Source organism: Talpa occidentalis, unplaced genomic scaffold (assembly GCF_014898055.3).
Source record: "Talpa occidentalis isolate TD23 unplaced genomic scaffold, MPIMG_talOcc4v2.1 talOcc4.17, whole genome shotgun sequence".
Taxonomy (NCBI): domain Eukaryota; kingdom Metazoa; phylum Chordata; class Mammalia; order Eulipotyphla; family Talpidae; genus Talpa; species Talpa occidentalis.
The window spans coordinates 47,937,839-47,954,451 of record NW_023601754.1 but is presented as its reverse complement, the minus strand read 5'-3'; the positions used below and the strand labels follow the sequence as shown (position 1 = coordinate 47,954,451).

Here is a 16,613-nt window from a genome sequence, read left to right as displayed (position 1 = left end):
CTTCCCGGTGGAAGCCCTGAGCCTTTAACCCCTAGGCCACCAGGGGGGGTCCCGTGAATCTATTTCTAGAAGTAACTCTCTGGGGGCTCACGTTTCCTCATCCAGCTAAACATGCACATAACCCCCCAGGCTGGCTGCTGAGATCACCCCAGTTCTAAAAGGTCAGAAGTAGGGGTGACAGCGTCAGTGTGGAGCACATTGCTAAATGAGACGCATCCCCCAGACACCCATCACCGCCCGAAGGAACCAGCCCTTAGAGCCAGGGCCAGAACGGACCCGGGAGGGGACAGGAAGCAGCTCATGGAGATTCATTCTTTCAGTTTAGCAAAATGAAAACCTTCCGGAATCCGGTGGGCGACCCTGGCCCTCTAGTTAACCCCGAACCACACATGAAAATGCTGAGGTGGTAAAGGTGGTTAGTTTTTCTCCTAATTTTGTTTTTAAAGATTTATTTATTCAAGAACCGGGGTACAGGCCAGAGGCATGGGACGGTAAGAGAATTCCCCAGAGACAGAGCAGGGAGCAGAACAGGCAGACTGACGAAATGCACTGCTGAGGGGAGCAGCGGGGAGGCAGGAGAGGTCTGCTGTGCTATATGGGAATCTCCCCGGGGGGCCGGGACTTGAACCTGTACTGCAGAGGCTGCAGACAGCTTCACAGCACCAGGCTGAATCCACTGTACTACCAGGGAGGCCCAGTTTTTCTCCTTATTAAGCAAAGCAACACCTGGGGGTGACCAGGCCTGGGCCGGGCGCCGGGCGGGAGTCACAGTTCCCGGGCAGAGACCCAGGGGAGGACGGTGAGAAGGTCCCGAGATGGCGGAGGTGTGACGGCGGGACCAGACGTGCTGGGCCTGCGGGGACATGTCACTGCGCTCAGTGCTGGCTGCGCGCCTCAGCACCCCAAAATGTTTGCTGCGAGAGAGCGAGTGTGGGTGCGGATGGGGACCGGCTCGCGGAGCTGCCAAACCGCGTGGAAACGTGGGGGCTGCGGGGACGCGGAGACAGTTACCCCAGGCCGAGCGGTCACGCTCCCCGGCCCTCGAGCACGACAACAAGAGGGAAGAGACGAGGTGTTGGGGTGAACGTCTTCGGGCCCCACGAGCACCCCAAGGCTCAGGCTCACACTCCCCACGCGACATGACTTGTGTGTCTGTCACAGACCGTAAGATCCATTTCCTGCAGACTCTCAGCCCCGGGCCCCGCCGCACACTCTGTCTGGCCTGTGTCCTCACACCCCGGCCATGGACACGGCCCTGACCTGGCCTGGACCCGTCTCAGCCCTCAGCTCCGTGTCTCTGGCTGCTCCTCCACAACCACTGAGGGGGCCATTCCTGAATGGGGGAGTCAGCTCCTCCTCCCGCACCCCAGGGCTGGGAGGGCCCCTGGCCAAGGTGCAACACCCCAAGGCTGATGACCAGGATGCTCAGGGCCCAAGGCCGGCGTGAGCTGCTTCACCCAGTCACGCTGGGGTCCTGAGGCAGAGCAGGGACAGGTCAGGAGGCCCCAGGACCACCATGTCCTCCTCAGACCAGGTCTCCTAAGCCTGTCCCTCCTTGGACCCCACCTTGGAGCTCACAGAGCAGTGGGGTCCCTACAAGCCCTGCTGGACAACTTCTTCCACCTGAAGCCACAGCAGCAAAATCAGCCTCTGAGCCCCTAGGGCAACAGGGACCTTCTCAAGCACAGACGCAAGGTCGCCCCGGCCTCACCCCAGATACTCCCTCCCTGAAAAGAGCAGATGCACTCAGAGGCCGGGGTCCTTCATCACCCCCTCTTCCCCACCCGGACTCAACCATCTCGAACGCCTGCAGGTGCCGCCTCCTGATCCCACACTTGGGTCGGCCTCCCGGGGGTCCCTGCAGGGACTCTGTCTGGCTGTGCCGGGAGCTGAGAGCTGCAGGTGGGTCCTCCTGCCCCACGAGCCCACACGTAACCGAGGGGAAGTAAGTGTCTACGCAGCCCTGGCCTGGCGCACAGAGTGTGGAAAGTTCCTCCTTGTGGTCAGCCAACTCGTGACCGCCCCATCTGGGCTTCCGTCGCGGCTTCGTCAGCCTGTGATGCCCAGATCCTTGACTCTCCCCGTGATGCTGCCCCAGCTGCTGCTGCCCCTGCTGTGGGCAGGTGAGTGGGGGACGGGAGGGGCGGGGCTGGGGGCCGCACTGACCCTCGTCTCCCCGCAGGATCCCTGGCTCAGGAGGAGAGTTATTGGTTGCGCCTGCAGGAGCGAGTGACGGTGCAGGAGGGCCAGTGCGTCCTCCTGCCCTGCGTAGGCGGCTACCCTGGGCCACGTTACACTGCGGGAAGCACAGTCTATGGCTCCTGGTTCAAGAAAAGGGGAATGTCCTGGAATACAGTGGCCACAAACCGCCTGGGTCAGAAGGTGACCCGGGGGCGATTCCACCTGCTGTGGGACCCCCGGACCTACAACTGCTCCCTGGACATCAGAGACGCGCGCAGAGAGGACACGGGGACCTACTACTTCAGGGTGGAGACACAGAGTTCTGTGTTATATGATTTTATGAACCACCAGCTCTCTGTACTGGTGACAGGTAAGAGCTGGGTGCTGAAGGGACACAAGGGAGTGTCCTGAGCACCCTGGGCGAGGCTGGGAGGGGACCCATGTCTTCTTTTTGTGAGGGACCCTGAGATCCGTGGGGAGAGGACCCTGGCTGGGCGGGGGCGGGCGGCCTGACACAGGCTGCCCCTGGGGACACTCAGGTCCTGCTCCAGGCCGTGTCTGTTCCCCCAGCGCTGACCCACAGGCCGGACATCCACCTCCAGCAGCCCCTCCAGTCTGGCCGGCCCAGCAACATCACCTGTGCGGCGCCCTGGGCCTGTGAGAGGGGGACACCCCCCACCTTCTCCTGGACGGGGGTCGGCCTCAGCGCCACAAGCACCGACTCCCCGGTGCTCACCCTCAGCCCGGGGCCCCAGCACCACGGCTCCAACCTCACCTGCCGGGTGACCTTCCCTGCAGCGGGCGTGAGCACAGAGACCACCGTCCGGCTCAGCGTGGCCTGTGAGTGTGGGGCCCGGACGCCTGGCCTGAGGGGTCCCCAGGGCAGTGGATATAGGAAGGGGAGACACGGGGTCTGGGATGTGGGCCCTACAGATCCTGCCAGGAGGAGGGAAAGAGGCCCCTGGCCATATCCTCCATGTCTCATGCTCCTGGGGGAAGGCCAGCTGACGGAGAACAATTACGTCTGTCTGTCCAGATGCGCCCCAGAACCTGACCATCCAGGTGATCAGGGAAGAAGGCTCAGGTAGGGAGCAAGCTGACCTGTAAAGGTGGGAAGGATGTGGGGTCTGTCTCGAGCCTTCAAAACAGCTGGGGTCTGAGAACACACATGGGAGAAGGACTTTGCTAAGTGGGGGCAGCAGAGATGGGAACCCCCATGGGCTCTTCAGCTCATACCCAGACTCCCCTGCCAAAGACCAGCTCCTTGGGGTGTCCTACTGTGTCTTCCTTATCTGATGCTGTACGTGTCCCCAGTACCAGGTCTACTTCCTCCACCCCAATTTGCCCTCATGCTCCTTATGATCTATCCACCTCCTTAGCATCTCACTTCTGGGACAACTTACTTTTTAAAATATTGACCATAAAATTGGCCTCAGTCAGCAGAGTCTGTATAACACAATGACATAGAGTGGGTGATCAAACCTCACCGGGTGCACCCTATTAAAGGCCTGAAATCTCTCTCCAGGACCTGAAGCCCTGGGCAACGGCTCCTCTCTCCCGGTGCAGGAGGGCCAGTCTCTGCGCCTGGCCTGTGTGGTCCACAGCAGCCCTCCCGCCAGGCTGAGCTGGTTCCGGGGGACCCTGAGCGTTAAGTCCTCTCCAAGTCTCAACCTCGGTGTGGGAGGAACGTGGGAGCACCCCCAGACCCTGGAGCTGGAGCTGGCCAAGGTGCACCTGGAGGACCACGGGAAACTCCTCTGCGACGCTCAGAACCCCCTGGGCTCCCAGGAGGCCTCCCTGAGTCTCTTTGTGGAGAGTGAGTCAGCACCCCTAGGGCTTCTGCTGTGAAGAGAGGGGAGAGGCTGCCTTGATGCCCCCATCACCCCCACAGCACCCCCCTCCACATAGCAGTGGCACCCCTCCTGCTCCTGGGGGACCGGAGTCTGCTCTGCAGCTGGCCCTCCCTGCCCTGGGGCGGGTGGGGGCTGCTCCAGGAAGGGACACTGACCTTGTCTCCTGGGGACAAGAGGGGGGAGGCCCTGTGGATTGTTGAGGGTTCTTGGGGGGGGGGACGGAGGCTGTATCCGCAGACAATGGGGGCACAGAGGACAAGTCCTGGAGAGAATGGGCTCTCCCGGTCATGGGTGAGCCCCTGGGTGTCTGGTGTCTGCTCAGGGAACAGGGGTCACCCAGATCCCTTTGCGTTAGGTCCACAAGGAGCCAGGACATGGGTGGTTCTGGGGGCCATTGGGGGAGCAGGAGTCTCCGCCCTGCTTGTGCTCTGCCTGGTCTTCTTCATGTGAGTCGGGACCCTTGAAGACCTCAAAGGCTGGGAGGGCGCAGGGGTGGGGGGAGGAGGAGACAGGAAGAGGCCAGATCTCCTGCCCAGGGCTGGCTGCCTGTGGGGTGAGTCAGGGGCTGTGATGCTGAAACACCCCAGCGAGTCTGTCCCTGGGGTTTCTGCCCAGAGCCAACCCCACCTGCCCCCCACAGCCCTTTGGCTCCTGGGCGAGCAGCGGGGCTGAGGGGCCTGGTCTCCCTCCGCAGAGTGAGGAGCTGCAGGAAGAAAGGGATGGAGGCAGCAGAGAGCAGGCCGGGCCCCCAGGCCGCAGGGAGAACCCCCGGGGTGAGTGTCTTCCTGCAGGTGGGGCTGGTCCCTCTCTACCTGAGCCTGCGCTGGGCCTACAGGGAAGGAGGCTTCCCTGGCATCCCCCACCCCATTTCCTCCCGTGCTTTCCGCAGCACAAGCCTGGAGACCTGCAGCTCCCGCCCTCCCCACCCCTAAGTCCTGGTGAGGCGCCCTCTGGGAAAAGGATTTCTCCCCCTCCCTTCCCTGCTGAGCCCTCTGAGCCCTCAGGGTCTCTCCAGGGTCTCTGGCCTCATCCCATCACCCCACTTCATTCCCCTCCCCCAAACCCTGCCGCCCCCACATCCGGGTGGGGCAGAAATACCCAGAGCCTCCTCCACAGCTATCACTGTCCCGCGGGCACATTGCCCAGGAGGACAGACAGACAGACAGGCGCACGGGTGGTGGGTCAGAGAGCCGGGTCCTCGGGTTCTGGGAGGAGAGTCTCCCCAGAGCTCCCCCTTCAGAGGCTCGGAGGAGTGTCCAACCAGGCAGCCAGGTCTAGTGACACGCAGGGGCAGGTGCATCCTCTCACCGGGGAAGGACACGACACCGCGGGGGCAGGAGCTGCCGCGGGCAGGGCAGAGACCGCACTGACACAGGCTCCTGCTGGGGGCCCATCCTTTGTGGAATTGCACCTGTCGCTAAACTAACTCCTTCTGGGGTGACCAGCAGGTCTGGAAGAACCGGGGATTCTCTGCACTGGCTCCCCCTGCAAACCCCCTCTGGCCTGCACCCCCAGACCCCCTCACAGCAGCCTGACCCCTGCTGGGCCTCGGCGCCCCCGGGCTTCTCCTTCCTCAACACTCTGTCCACATCCCCACCTGCGGGTCCTGGTCTGCGCCGCCCCCGCCTCATGTCCCCTCTCAGCCTCCCTCACCACCAGCCCCCCTGGCGTGTGACTCATTCACCCACACCCACCGCGGTGCCCACACCCGCGCACACCCGCTCACAGCCCAACTCTGCCCGCGATCACTTGCTTTTTGGAGGTACGTGACGTCTTTGCGGTCAGTCTGTGAAAAACAGCGCTGATGTTACACGCACAGCAGCCTCCGGGTTCTGACCACCCCATTTCCTGTCCTCACTCCCCACACGTGCTGGGGCTCTGGGACTCCCTGCCCAGCTGCAGCCCCTCCTGCCCTCCCCACAACGGAGCCTGTGGCCGGGCAGGGCCCTGAGGGGACTCTGTGCCTGTGGGTCCCATCCTGTCCTCCCCATGCGGGGGCTGGAGCCCCAAGTCTTTTTTGCCCCATTTCAACTCACACCCCTGGGCCCGGCAGGGGAGCAGTCACAGGCCTGTGCCCACCCACTGCCCGCCCTGAGTCAGGCCACATCCACTGCACACCCCAGGCCCACCCAGGCCCCTGCGCTGCCCTCACACCCCAATTTGCAAGTAGAGAAGCTTGTGTGGGGTGTGGGGATCAGGGGACGCCCCCCTTGACCTGCAGGCACCCCAGGTTGGGTCAGTGTACTGGGGGCACTGGACGTGCCCGTGTCTGCATGTCTGTAAAACGGGGCGATGGTGACATCACCCAGGCAGGTGTGAGGGGTTCAGGAGACTAGTGATAACAAGCTGTTATGAAGAAAACCTGTTAGAGGTGAGAATGGGTGAGTGTGTGAGTGAGTGTGTGAGTGAGTGTGTGAGTGAGTGAAGGACCCTCAGGCTTGGGTGTGAACAGACACAGGAACAAACAACCCTGAGCACAGCTCCTTTCTCCAGACTGAGACTGACCTGGAGCCTTATTTCGTCCCTGTCAGGGTCACCAGGGCGGATCCTGGGCTGACAGTCCCCCTCACCTCCAGGGCCTGGCGGTGTCTCCCTCAGAGGAGGAGCAGGAGCTGCATTATGCCAACCTCGGGCTCCCCAAGGCGAACCCCAGGGCCTTTCTGGTCCAGGAGGCCTCCGAGTACGCCCAGGTCAATGTCAAACGTGGAGCCACCCTCCCCTGTTCCCCTCCTGATGCTGGAGGCCCAAAAAGGCCTCTCTGAGGACAGTGGGTCCTGCGCTCCCTGCAGAGCTGCCGCCTCAGCGAGGTCAGAAAGGCGAGCTCGGGGCTCCTGGGACAGATGGAGCCGGAGCTCCCGGGTCACGCCCAGCCCAGCCGCTTAGACACGCGTCCCCGTCACTCTCCGGCCTCAGCTCCCTCCGCTGTGAAGTGGGTGCATGTGCACAAGGCGGGAAATGCACCCCGTGTTGCTGACTGGGCAGCTCCCCCCTCCCCCGCAGCCCTTCTGCTTGGCTATTTGAGGAACTTGCTATTTCACAATATGTTCTATTTCTATTTTGTGTGTGTGCGCTTAGATGTGGGGTGTAGGCCAGAGGTGGGGGGAGCGGCGGTGAGAGAACTGACCAGAGACAGAATTTGGAGCAGAACAGGCGGATCCACTGAAATACGCTGCTGAGGGGAGCAGCAGAGACACAGGAGAGGTCTGCTGAGCCATGTGGGTCAGCTGCTTGGCTGGGGATCAAACGCAGGCCCAGGCCGACTCGGTGGGCCTTCCTGGGGTAGCACTGAGCCTTTCACCCAGAAGCCATCTCTTTCTCAATGGAACGCTCTGCGGGAGAACAGTTTCCTTCCTCATCCATGGAAACACGCCCATAAAGCCCCTGGCTCGGCTCTGAGAGCACCCCAGTATCTAAAGGACAGAAGTAGGGGTGAGATCACCAGTGTTGAGGATGTCATTAAGTGAGGTGAGTCTCCCAGGCAGGCCAGCGCCCCATGGGGCACCACAGGAGGCCACAAAGAAATCAGCCCTTAGAGCCGGGGCCAGAGCGGACCCGGGAGGGGACAGGAAGCTGCTCGGGGAGGTTCAGCCTTTCAGTTTTGCAAAATGAAAAACTTCCGGAATCAGGGGGGTGACCGTGGGCCTCTGGTTACCCCAAAAACACATACTGGAAAATGCCGAGGTGGTAAAGGTTGTTAGATTTCCCCCCTAATTAAGCAAAGCAACAGCTGGGGGTGACCAGGGCTGGGCCGGGCGCCGGGCGGGAGTCACAGTTCCCGGGCAGAGACCCAGGGGAGGACGTTGAGAAGGTCTCGAGACGGCGGAGGGGTGACGGCGGGACCAGACGTGCTGGGTCTGCAGGGACACGTCAGCGTGCTCAGTGCCGGCTGCTCGCGTCTCAGCACCCCAAAATGTTTCCTGCGAGAGAGCAAGTGTGCGTGCGGATGGGGACCGGCTCGCGGAGCTGCCAAACCGCGTGGAAACATGTGGGGGCTGCGGGGACGCGGAGACAGTTACCCCAGGCCGAGCGGTCACGCTCCCCGGCCCTTGAGCACGACAAGAGGGAAGGGACAAGGTGTTGGGGTGAACGTCTTCCGGCCCCACGCGCACCCCAAGGCTCAGGCTCACACTCCCCACGCGACGTGCCTTGTGTGTCTGTCACAGACCATCAGATCCATTTCCTGCAGACTCTCAGCCCCGGGCTCCGCCGGACACTCTGTCTGGCCTGTGTCCTCACACCCCGGCCATGGACACGGCCCCGACCTGGCCTGGACCCCAGTCTCAGCCCTCAGCCCCGTGTCTCTGGCTGCTCCTCCACAACCACTGAGGGGGCCATTCCTGAATGGGGGAGTCAGCTCCTCCTCCCATCCCCCAGGGCTGGGAGCTCCCCTGGCCAAGGTGCAACACCCCATGGCCAGGATAGGATGCTCAGGACCCAAGGCCAGCGTGAGCTGCTTCAGCCCTTCCCGGGATGCTGGGAGAATTGCAGAACCTGATAAAAGCGAAAATTATTGTATATAAATTTAAAGTAACTAAAAACACTATTTTAACATTTAAATTACATCTATAAAATTAATTACAATATAACTGCACATACAACTAAATTGGTAATTTAATTTAAATATTAAAATAACATTTTCATCTAGTGTAAATTTACACAGCGTGATTCTTACTTTTTAGGCAGCTTCAGCACCCCCGGGATTGTCCCTGTTTAAAGACACCAGGTCGGGTGTTAAGCAGAGGTGGACACGGGGGTCCGGGCCCCCTGACGGCGGGTGGGGAAGTCTGAGCATTTCTACAACTTGGCAATTGCTCCTCCGAGAACCAGGCGCTGACCGGGGACTAACACCCCCCCCCTTACCCGTGGTCACCAGGCGACAACCTGACCAGCAGCCCCGTGGAGACAGGTGACCGGGGACTGGACCTCGCCAGCAGCGAAGGCCCTGGGGTCCCCCCTCCTTACACGGACGACATGTTTATTGTCTGTCTCCGGGGCTGACCAGGTCAGCCGGCACCGTCTCCTCCGGATTCTTGAAACTCTACATTGTTTTAACGCAAAAGAAGAATCACCTAAAAATGTTGGCCAAAAATTAGAATTTACGGCCCAAATCTGGGACATGGTAAATGTCTACCAGACGGTGAACAATTCAGAGATGGCGGAGCCTCCCTGGTGGCTCCAGGGGTTCAGCACAGCACTGTGAGGCCATCTGCAGCCTCTGCAGCGCGGTCCACCCCCAGCCAGGAGGCTACCCACAGGGCGCAGCAGACTCTCCTGTCTCCCCGCTGCTCCCCTCAGCAGTGGATTTCAGGGGATCCGCCTATTCTGCTCCTTACCCTTTCTCTGGTGAATTGTCTGGACCCCCTGCACCTCTGGGCGGTACCCCAGTTCTTGTATGCATAAATAAATCTTTGTTAAAAAATGTCTACAAGACGGTGAACAATTCAGAGATGGCGGAGCCTCCCTGGTGGTGTAGGGGTTAAGTCTCGGCCGGGTAGCTGGCCCACAAGGCGCAGCAGACCTCTCCCGTCCCCGCGCTGCTCCCCTCAGCAGTGGATTTCAGTGGATCTGCCTGTTCTGCTCCCCGCTCTGTCTCTGGTGAATCCCCCACACCTCTGGCCTAAGTAGTTACAGGACCTGTCAGGAGTTGTCCGGCATCCTGCGCCTAGACACACACAAGCAAAGCACACAGGCGCCCAGAGACAGGCAGGGCTGATCCTGACCAAGGAGGACACCCCGAGGCTCAGGAAGCACCACCCCACCCTCATGTTGTACCGTCCCCAGGCCAGGGGAGAACTCGTATCCTCCCTGTGACGGCCGAGGACACTAAGGCCTGGTGAGGACAAGTGCCAGGCCCTCATGACTCCAGAGTCAGGTGTCTCCATCGTCAACCTGTGATGTCATCATCAGATCAGGCTGAGACTCAGCCTGATCACTCTGTCATAGTGGGGTCCGGGGCAGAGCACCCAGGTCAGGAGGCTCCAGGAATAACGTGTCCCCCTCATAGTCCAGGCCCCATTCTCTCCACCCCGTACATCCTGGGACCCCACCTTGGAGATCAGAGAGGAGTCAGGGTCCCTCCATGCCCTGCCTGGACAACCTCCTTCACCAGGAGCCACGGCAGCTGAAACAAGCCCGAGCCCCTCCGGCACCAGGGAGTTTCTCAAGCACAGAGGCAAAGCCACCCCCACCCCCAGAACCCCCCTCCTGAAAGGAGCAGATGCCCCCAAGACCGGGGTTGTTCATCAACCCCTCCTCCCTCACCTGGACCCCACCATCTCTAAGGCCTGCAGGTGCCCCCTCCTGAGCCCACACCAGGGGGTTGGCCCCTCGGGACCCCTGCAGGGCCTGCATCCCGCTGCGCAGGGAGCCGAGAGCTGCAGGCAGGTCCTCCTGCCCACGAGCCCTCACATGACCCGGGAGGAGAAGTGTCCACACAGCCTGGCCTGGCGCACAGTGTGGGAAGCTCCTCCCTGTGGTCAGACACCATAGTCACCAGCTTGGGGCTCTTTTGGGGCTTCCTCTCAGACCCAGACTCTCCCCCATGCTGCTGCCACCTCTGTTGCTGCTGCTGCCCCTGCTGTGGGCAGGTGAGTGGGGGAGGGGAGGGCCCAGGGCGGGGGCTGCACTGACCATCCTCTCCCCGCAGTGGCCCTGGCCCAGGATCTGAGAACCTGGTTGCGCCTGCAGGAGCGGGTGACGGTGCAGGAGGGCCAGTGCGCCCTCGTGCCCTGCGACTTCTCCTACCCCAGAGGAGGTTACAGTGAGCACAGCCCAGCCTACGGCTACTGGTACAGAGAAGAGGTAGGGTCTTGGGGTCCACACTTTATTCTAGTGACCACAAACCACCCACTTAGTAAGATGCAGACGAAAACCCAGGGTCGCTTCCACCTGCTGGGGGACCCCCAGACCTACAGCTGCTCCCTGGACATCAGAGACGCGCGGAGAGAGGACACGGGGACCTACTACTTCATGGTGGAGAGAGGTCCTGTGAGTTATAGTTACGGGAATCAGCCACTCTCTGTAACCGTGACAGGTAAGGGCCGGGTGGAGGAAGGACTCACAGGAGGGTCCTGAGCGCCCCGGGAGAGGCTGGGAGGGGCCCAATGTCTTCACCTTGTGTGGGACCCTAAGGTCTGCGGGAAAAAGACCCGGGGGGCGCGGGGGCGGGCGGCCTGACACAGGCTGCCCCTGGGGACACTCAGGTCCTGCTCCAGGCCCTCTCTGTCCCCCCAGCGCTGACCCACAGGCCGGACATCCACCTCCAGGGGCCCCTCCAGGCTGGCCGGCCCAGCAACATCACCTGTGCGGCGCCCTGGGCCTGTGAGAGGGGAACACTCCCCACCTTCTCCTGGAGGGGGGTCGGCCTCAGCGCCACGGGCACCGACTCCCCGGTGCTCACCCTCAGCCCGGGGCCCCAGCACCACGGCTCCAGCCTCACCTGCCGGGTGACCTTCCCTGCAGCGGGTGTGAGCACAGAGACCACCGTCCGGCTCACCGTGACCTGTGAGTGTGGGGCCCGGATGCCTGGCCCGAGGGGTCCCCAGGGCAGCAGATGTAGGAAAGGGAGACGTGGGGTCTGGGGTGTGGGCCTCACAAATCCTGTTGGAAGGAGGGAAGAGGGCCCTGGCTGCATCCTCCCTGTCTCATGTTCCTGGGGGAAGGCCAGCTGACGGAGAACAATTCTGTCTGTCTGTCCAGATGCGCCCCAGAACCTGGCCATCCAGGTGATCAGGGAAGAAGGCTCAGGTAGGGAGCGAGGTCACCTCTAAAGGTGTGAGGGAAGTGGGGTTTGTCCTTACCCTCAAAGAAGAGCTGGGGGGAGAACACACGTGGGAGAAAGGCGTTTGCCGGTGGGGGGGGGGCAGCAGAGTTGGGAAACCCCACGGGCTCTCAGCTCACACATGGACTCCCCCAATCCGTGACCCTGCTCCCTGGGGTGTCCTATGGTCTCTCCCTTTCCTTATGATGTGCTTATCCCCAGGACTAGTTCTACCTCCTCCTCCCCAATTCTGTCCTCATGTTCCTTATGCTCTATGCACCTCCTCAGCATCTCCCTCCTGCTACAACTTATGTAAAATAATGACCATAAAATTGGCCTCAGTCAGCAGGGGCTGCAGAACAAAATGCCACACAGGAGTGATCAAACCTCACAGGGTGAACCCTAATAAAGGCTTGAAATCTCTCTCAGGACCTGAAGCCCTGGGCAACGGCTCCTCTCTCCCAGTGAGGGAGGGCCAGTCCCTACGCCTGGCCTGTGTGGTCCACAGCAGCCCTCCCGCCAGGCTGACCTGGCTCAGGGGGAACCTGACCGTGAAGTCCTCTCCAAGCCTAAACCCCGTGGGTGCGGTTGGCACGTGGGAGCACCCCCAGACCCTGGAGCTGGAGCTGGCCAGGGTGCACCTGGAGGACCACGGGAAACTCCTCTGCCACGCTCAGAACCCCCTGGGCTCCCAGGAGGCCTCCCTGAGTCTCTCTGTGGAGTGTGAGTCAGCACCCCCGGGGCTTCTGCTTCCCAGGGAGGGGAGAGGCTGCCCTGATGCCCCCAACACTCCCCACAGTACCCCAGCTCCTGGGAGCTGACCCCTCCCAGTGCTTCTTGTGTCCTGGGCACACTGTGGGTTGGGGCCTGGCACTGAGTCAGGAGCACCAGCCTTCATGGGCCCTGACTATACCTCCCATGTCTCATGTTCCTGGGGGAAGGCCAGATAAAGGAGAATAATTCTGTCTGTCTGTCCAGATGCGCCCCAGAACCTCACTATCCGGGTGATCAGGAAAGAAGGCTCAGGTAGGGAGCAAGCTGATCTCTAATCTGTGCGGGATTTGGGGTCTGTCTTGATCTTTCAGAGCAGAGCCGGGGTGAGAACACATGGGAGAAAGGCCTTTGCAAGGTGGAGGACAGCAAGTTGGGAACCCACAGGGTTCAGCTCACACCAGGACTCCCCTGCCGATGACCCTGCTCCCTGGGGTGTCCTGTGGTCTCTCCCTTTCCTTATGATGTGCTTATCCCCAATGCCAGTTTGACTTCCTCCTCCCCAATTCTGCCCACACGCTCCTTAAGATCTATCCACCTCCTTAGGATCTCCCTCTTGCAACAATTTACTCTTTAAAATAATGACCAAAAAATTGGCCTCAGTCAGCAGGGGCTACAGAACACAATGCCACAGAGGGGTGATCAAACTTCACATGGTGAACCCCTAATAAAGGCCTGAAATCTCTTTCTCTCCAGAACCTGAAGCCCTGGGCAACGGCTCCTCTCTCCCGGTGCAGGAGGGCCAGTCCCTGCGCCTGGCCTGTGTGGTCCACAGCAGCCCTCCTGCCAATCTGACCTGGGTGCAGGGGAACCTGACCGTGAAGTCCTCTTTAAGCCTAACCCCCGTCATTGTGGGAGGCGCGTGGGAGCACCCCCAGACCCTGGAGCTGGAGCTGGCCGGGGTGCGCCTGGAGGACCACGGGAAACTCCTCTGCCACGCTCAGAACCCCCTGGGCTCCCAGGAGGCCTCCCTGAGTCTCTTTGTGGAGAGTGAGTCAGCACCCCCGGAGGCTTCTGCTGCCCAGGGAGAGGAGAGGCTGCCTTGATGCCCCATCACACCACAGCACCCCACCCACACAGCTGCGGGGTGCCTGCTGCCCTGGGACCACCAGGGTCTGCTCTGCAGCTGCCCCTCCCTGAGCTGGGGCCAGTGGGGGCTACTCTGGGAAGGGACACTGACCTGGGCTCCTGGGGACAGGAGAGGGGGAGGGGCCTCATCAGGGCCAAGGGGCACCAGATTTCAGGGTCTCCTAGGATGGCTGGGAGGGCTTTGGGGTGACAGAGGTTGCACACTTAGCAGATTGGCCCAGAGCACAAGTCTTGGAGAGAAGTGGGTGGTCGTGCGTGAGCCTCTGGGTGTCTGGTGACTGCCAGGGGACAGAGGTCACTCAGGTCCCCTTGTTGCAGGCCCAGCAGGAGCCAGGAGTTGGGTGCTTCTGGGGGCCGTCGGGGGAGCAGGAGTCTCAGCGCTGCTGGCGCTCGGCCTGGTCTTTTATATGTGAGTCCGGGTCCCCTTGAAGACCTGCAAGTGGGCTCGGGTGGGGGAGGAACGGGCTAGAAGACTCCACATCTCCACACCCGTGATGGAGGCCTGTGGGGTGAGTCAGGGGCTGTGATGCTGAAACGCCCCAGCGAGTCTGTGCTCTGGGGTCTCTGCCCAGAGCCGCCCCCACCCACCTCCCACAGCCCTTCAGGCTCCCGGGGCATCGTGCAGGTCTGAAAGGCCTGGTCTCCTCCACAGAGTGAGGCTCTGCAGGAAGAAAGGGACAGAGCAGACAGCAGGGAGCAGGCCAGGGCCCCAGGCCGCAGGGAGAACCCCCGGGGTGAGTGACTCAGGGTCTTCTGCGGGCTCAGGTCAGCTGGACCCTCCTGGGCTGTGCCTGGGGCTCTGCTCCAAGGCAAAAAGGACTCCCTCCTCTACACCCCATCCCTCCCCTGGCCTCCCTGGATCTCTCAACCTAGACACTGAGCCTCCCTCACACCGTCATAGGACCCGCCAAGGCCAGGTCAGGCCCCTCTGGGCAAAGCTTTTCTTTCCCCCCCTTCCCCACTGAGCCCTCCGAGCCCTGGGGTTCTCTCGGGGTCCCTGGCCTTTCCCCCCCCGCCCCAGCTCCCCTCCACAAACAAGCCCTGCCTGTGGGTCTGGTCTGTGCCGCGCCCCCAAATGTCCTGACCTCACCCACACCCCACCCCGTGGTGCCCACACCGGCGCACACCCGCTCACAGCCCAACTCCGCCCGCGATGGCGCCTCTGCTGGGGAGAGTCTGTGGGAACATGTGGATGCCACGGACACAGCAGCTCGCGTCTGACCCGCCTCAGGTCCTGTCCTCTCTCGCCACGCGGGGCTGTGTCACCCGGCAGGGAGGGGGCGCCCAGATTCCCCCGACCCTGCCCGCCTGGCATCGGTTCTGCCATCGCCCTATCGAGGCAAACACAGTCCAGCGGGGAGAGCGGCAGGGACAGGAGGTCCAACGCCGTCAGTCCCCGCCCAGACGGACAGAGAGTAAAGGGTTAAAGTCAAGCACCAAAGTCACCCGTGCCCTGCGGGTAAAAGCCCAGAGCAGGGCACTGAGAGGCTGCCATGCATCTAGGGCCCCTGCTGGGGGACCACAGGGAAGGGACAGAAGAGGCTCAGATCAGCTGCCCTGTCCCCTCCCCACGGGCCTCCCCCTATCTGTGTCACCCCGCCCAGGACCAAGACAAGCTCAGAGTCTTCACTGTCTCTGCTCCACGTGCTCCCCCGCCCCTCCTGCTCCCCATCTTCCTCCTTTCTCCCCAGGCTCCTCTCCAGCTCTCCCTGCTCAGCTCCAGCCCCCTTGGGTGGGGCGGGGAACCTGGCACCTACCCTTATCCTGGAGATCCTGGGTACAGTTGGGGGCTCGGCGCCTCCCCCAGGGTCACGCTCCCGCCCCTGGCTCTGGGACTCCCTGCCCAGCTGCAGCCCCTCCTCCCTCCCCACAATGGAGCCTGTGGCCGGGCAGGGCCCTGAGGGTTCTCTGTGCCTGTGGGTCCCGTCCTGACCCGTCCTCCCCACGTGGGGGCTGGAGCCTCGGAGTCTTTTTAGCCCCATTTCAACTCACCCCCCTGGGCCCGGCAGGGGAGCAGTCACAGGGCTGTGCCCACCCACTGCCCGCCCTGACAGGCCACGTCCACTGCAGACCCCAGAACCCCCCCCCACAACCCTCGCATCACCCTCACACCCCGATTTGCAAGTAGAGAAGATTGTGTGGAGTGTGGGGATCAGGGGACGCCCCCCTTGGTCTGCAGGCGCCCAGGTCAGGTCTGTGTGGTGGGGGCACAGGACGCCACTGTGTCTGCATGTCTGTAAAATGGGGCAATGTGACATCACCCAGGCAGGGGGTGGAGGTTCAGGGGGCTAGTGGTAAGAACACTATCACTATGAGGCAAACCTGCTAGAGGAGAGAGTGGGTGAGTGAGTGAGAACGACCCTCAGGAGTGGGTGTGAACGGATAAGGGAACAGACACCCCTGAGCCCAGGTCCCTTCTCCCGACCCTGAGCCTTATCTCTTCCCTCTCAGGGTCACCAGGGCGGATCCTGGTCTGACAGCCCCCCGCACCCCTGGGGCCCGGCGGTGACCCCCTCAGAGGAGGAGCAGGAGCTGCATTACGCCTCCCTCGGGCTCCCCAAGGCAAACCCCAGGGCCTTTCTGGTCCAGGAGGCCTCCGAGTACGCCCAGATCAAAGGAGCCGCCCTCTCCTGACCCTCTCCCGACGCTGGAGCCCCAAAAAGGCCTCTCTGAGGACAGCGGGTCCTGCGCTCCCTGCAGAGCTGCCGCCTCAGCGAGGTCAGAAAGGCGAGCTCGGGGCTCCTGGGACAGATGGAGCCGGAGCTCCCGGGTCACGCCCAGCCCAGCCGCTTAGACACGCGTCCCCGTCACTCTCCGGCCTCAGCTCCCTCCGCTGTAAAGTGGGCGCATGTGCACAAGGCGGGAAATGCACCCCGTGTTGCCGACTGGGCAGCTCCCCCCCGCCTCCGCCCAGCGGCCCTTCCGCTTGGCTGTTTGAGTAACTTGCTATTTCACAATAT

The 16,613-nt window shown here is 62.0% G+C and overlaps 2 protein-coding genes across 3 annotated transcripts; both read left to right on the top strand.

The window, feature by feature from the left end:
- The first annotated feature begins 2,012 nt into the window (after positions 1-2,012).
- LOC119249694 (sialic acid-binding Ig-like lectin 13) lies at positions 2,013-8,619 on the top strand. 2 transcript variants are annotated; one of them, XM_054697353.1, is made up of 8 exons: positions 2,013-2,123; positions 2,183-2,551; positions 2,752-3,021; positions 3,218-3,265; positions 3,707-3,997; positions 4,390-4,480; positions 4,729-4,807; positions 6,611-8,619. In XM_054697353.1, exons 1-8 carry the CDS (start codon positions 2,060-2,062, stop codon positions 6,794-6,796), a joined length of 1,398 nt encoding a protein of 465 aa, XP_054553328.1. In that variant the 5' UTR covers positions 2,013-2,059; the 3' UTR covers positions 6,797-8,619. The 2 variants fall into 2 exon arrangements, with proteins under 2 accessions (XP_054553328.1, XP_054553327.1); XM_054697352.1 differs by having other exon boundaries at positions 6,566-8,619.
- Positions 8,620-10,566: 1,947 nt separating this feature from the next.
- On the top strand, positions 10,567-16,287 carry LOC119248693 (sialic acid-binding Ig-like lectin 13). The gene is made up of 9 exons (XM_054697525.1): positions 10,567-10,621; positions 10,681-11,067; positions 11,268-11,537; positions 11,733-11,780; positions 12,223-12,516; positions 12,772-12,819; positions 13,261-13,554; positions 14,226-14,278; positions 16,105-16,287. Exons 1-9 carry the CDS (start codon positions 10,576-10,578, stop codon positions 16,285-16,287), a joined length of 1,623 nt encoding a protein of 540 aa, XP_054553500.1. The 5' UTR covers positions 10,567-10,575.
- Positions 16,288-16,613: the final 326 nt, after the last annotated feature.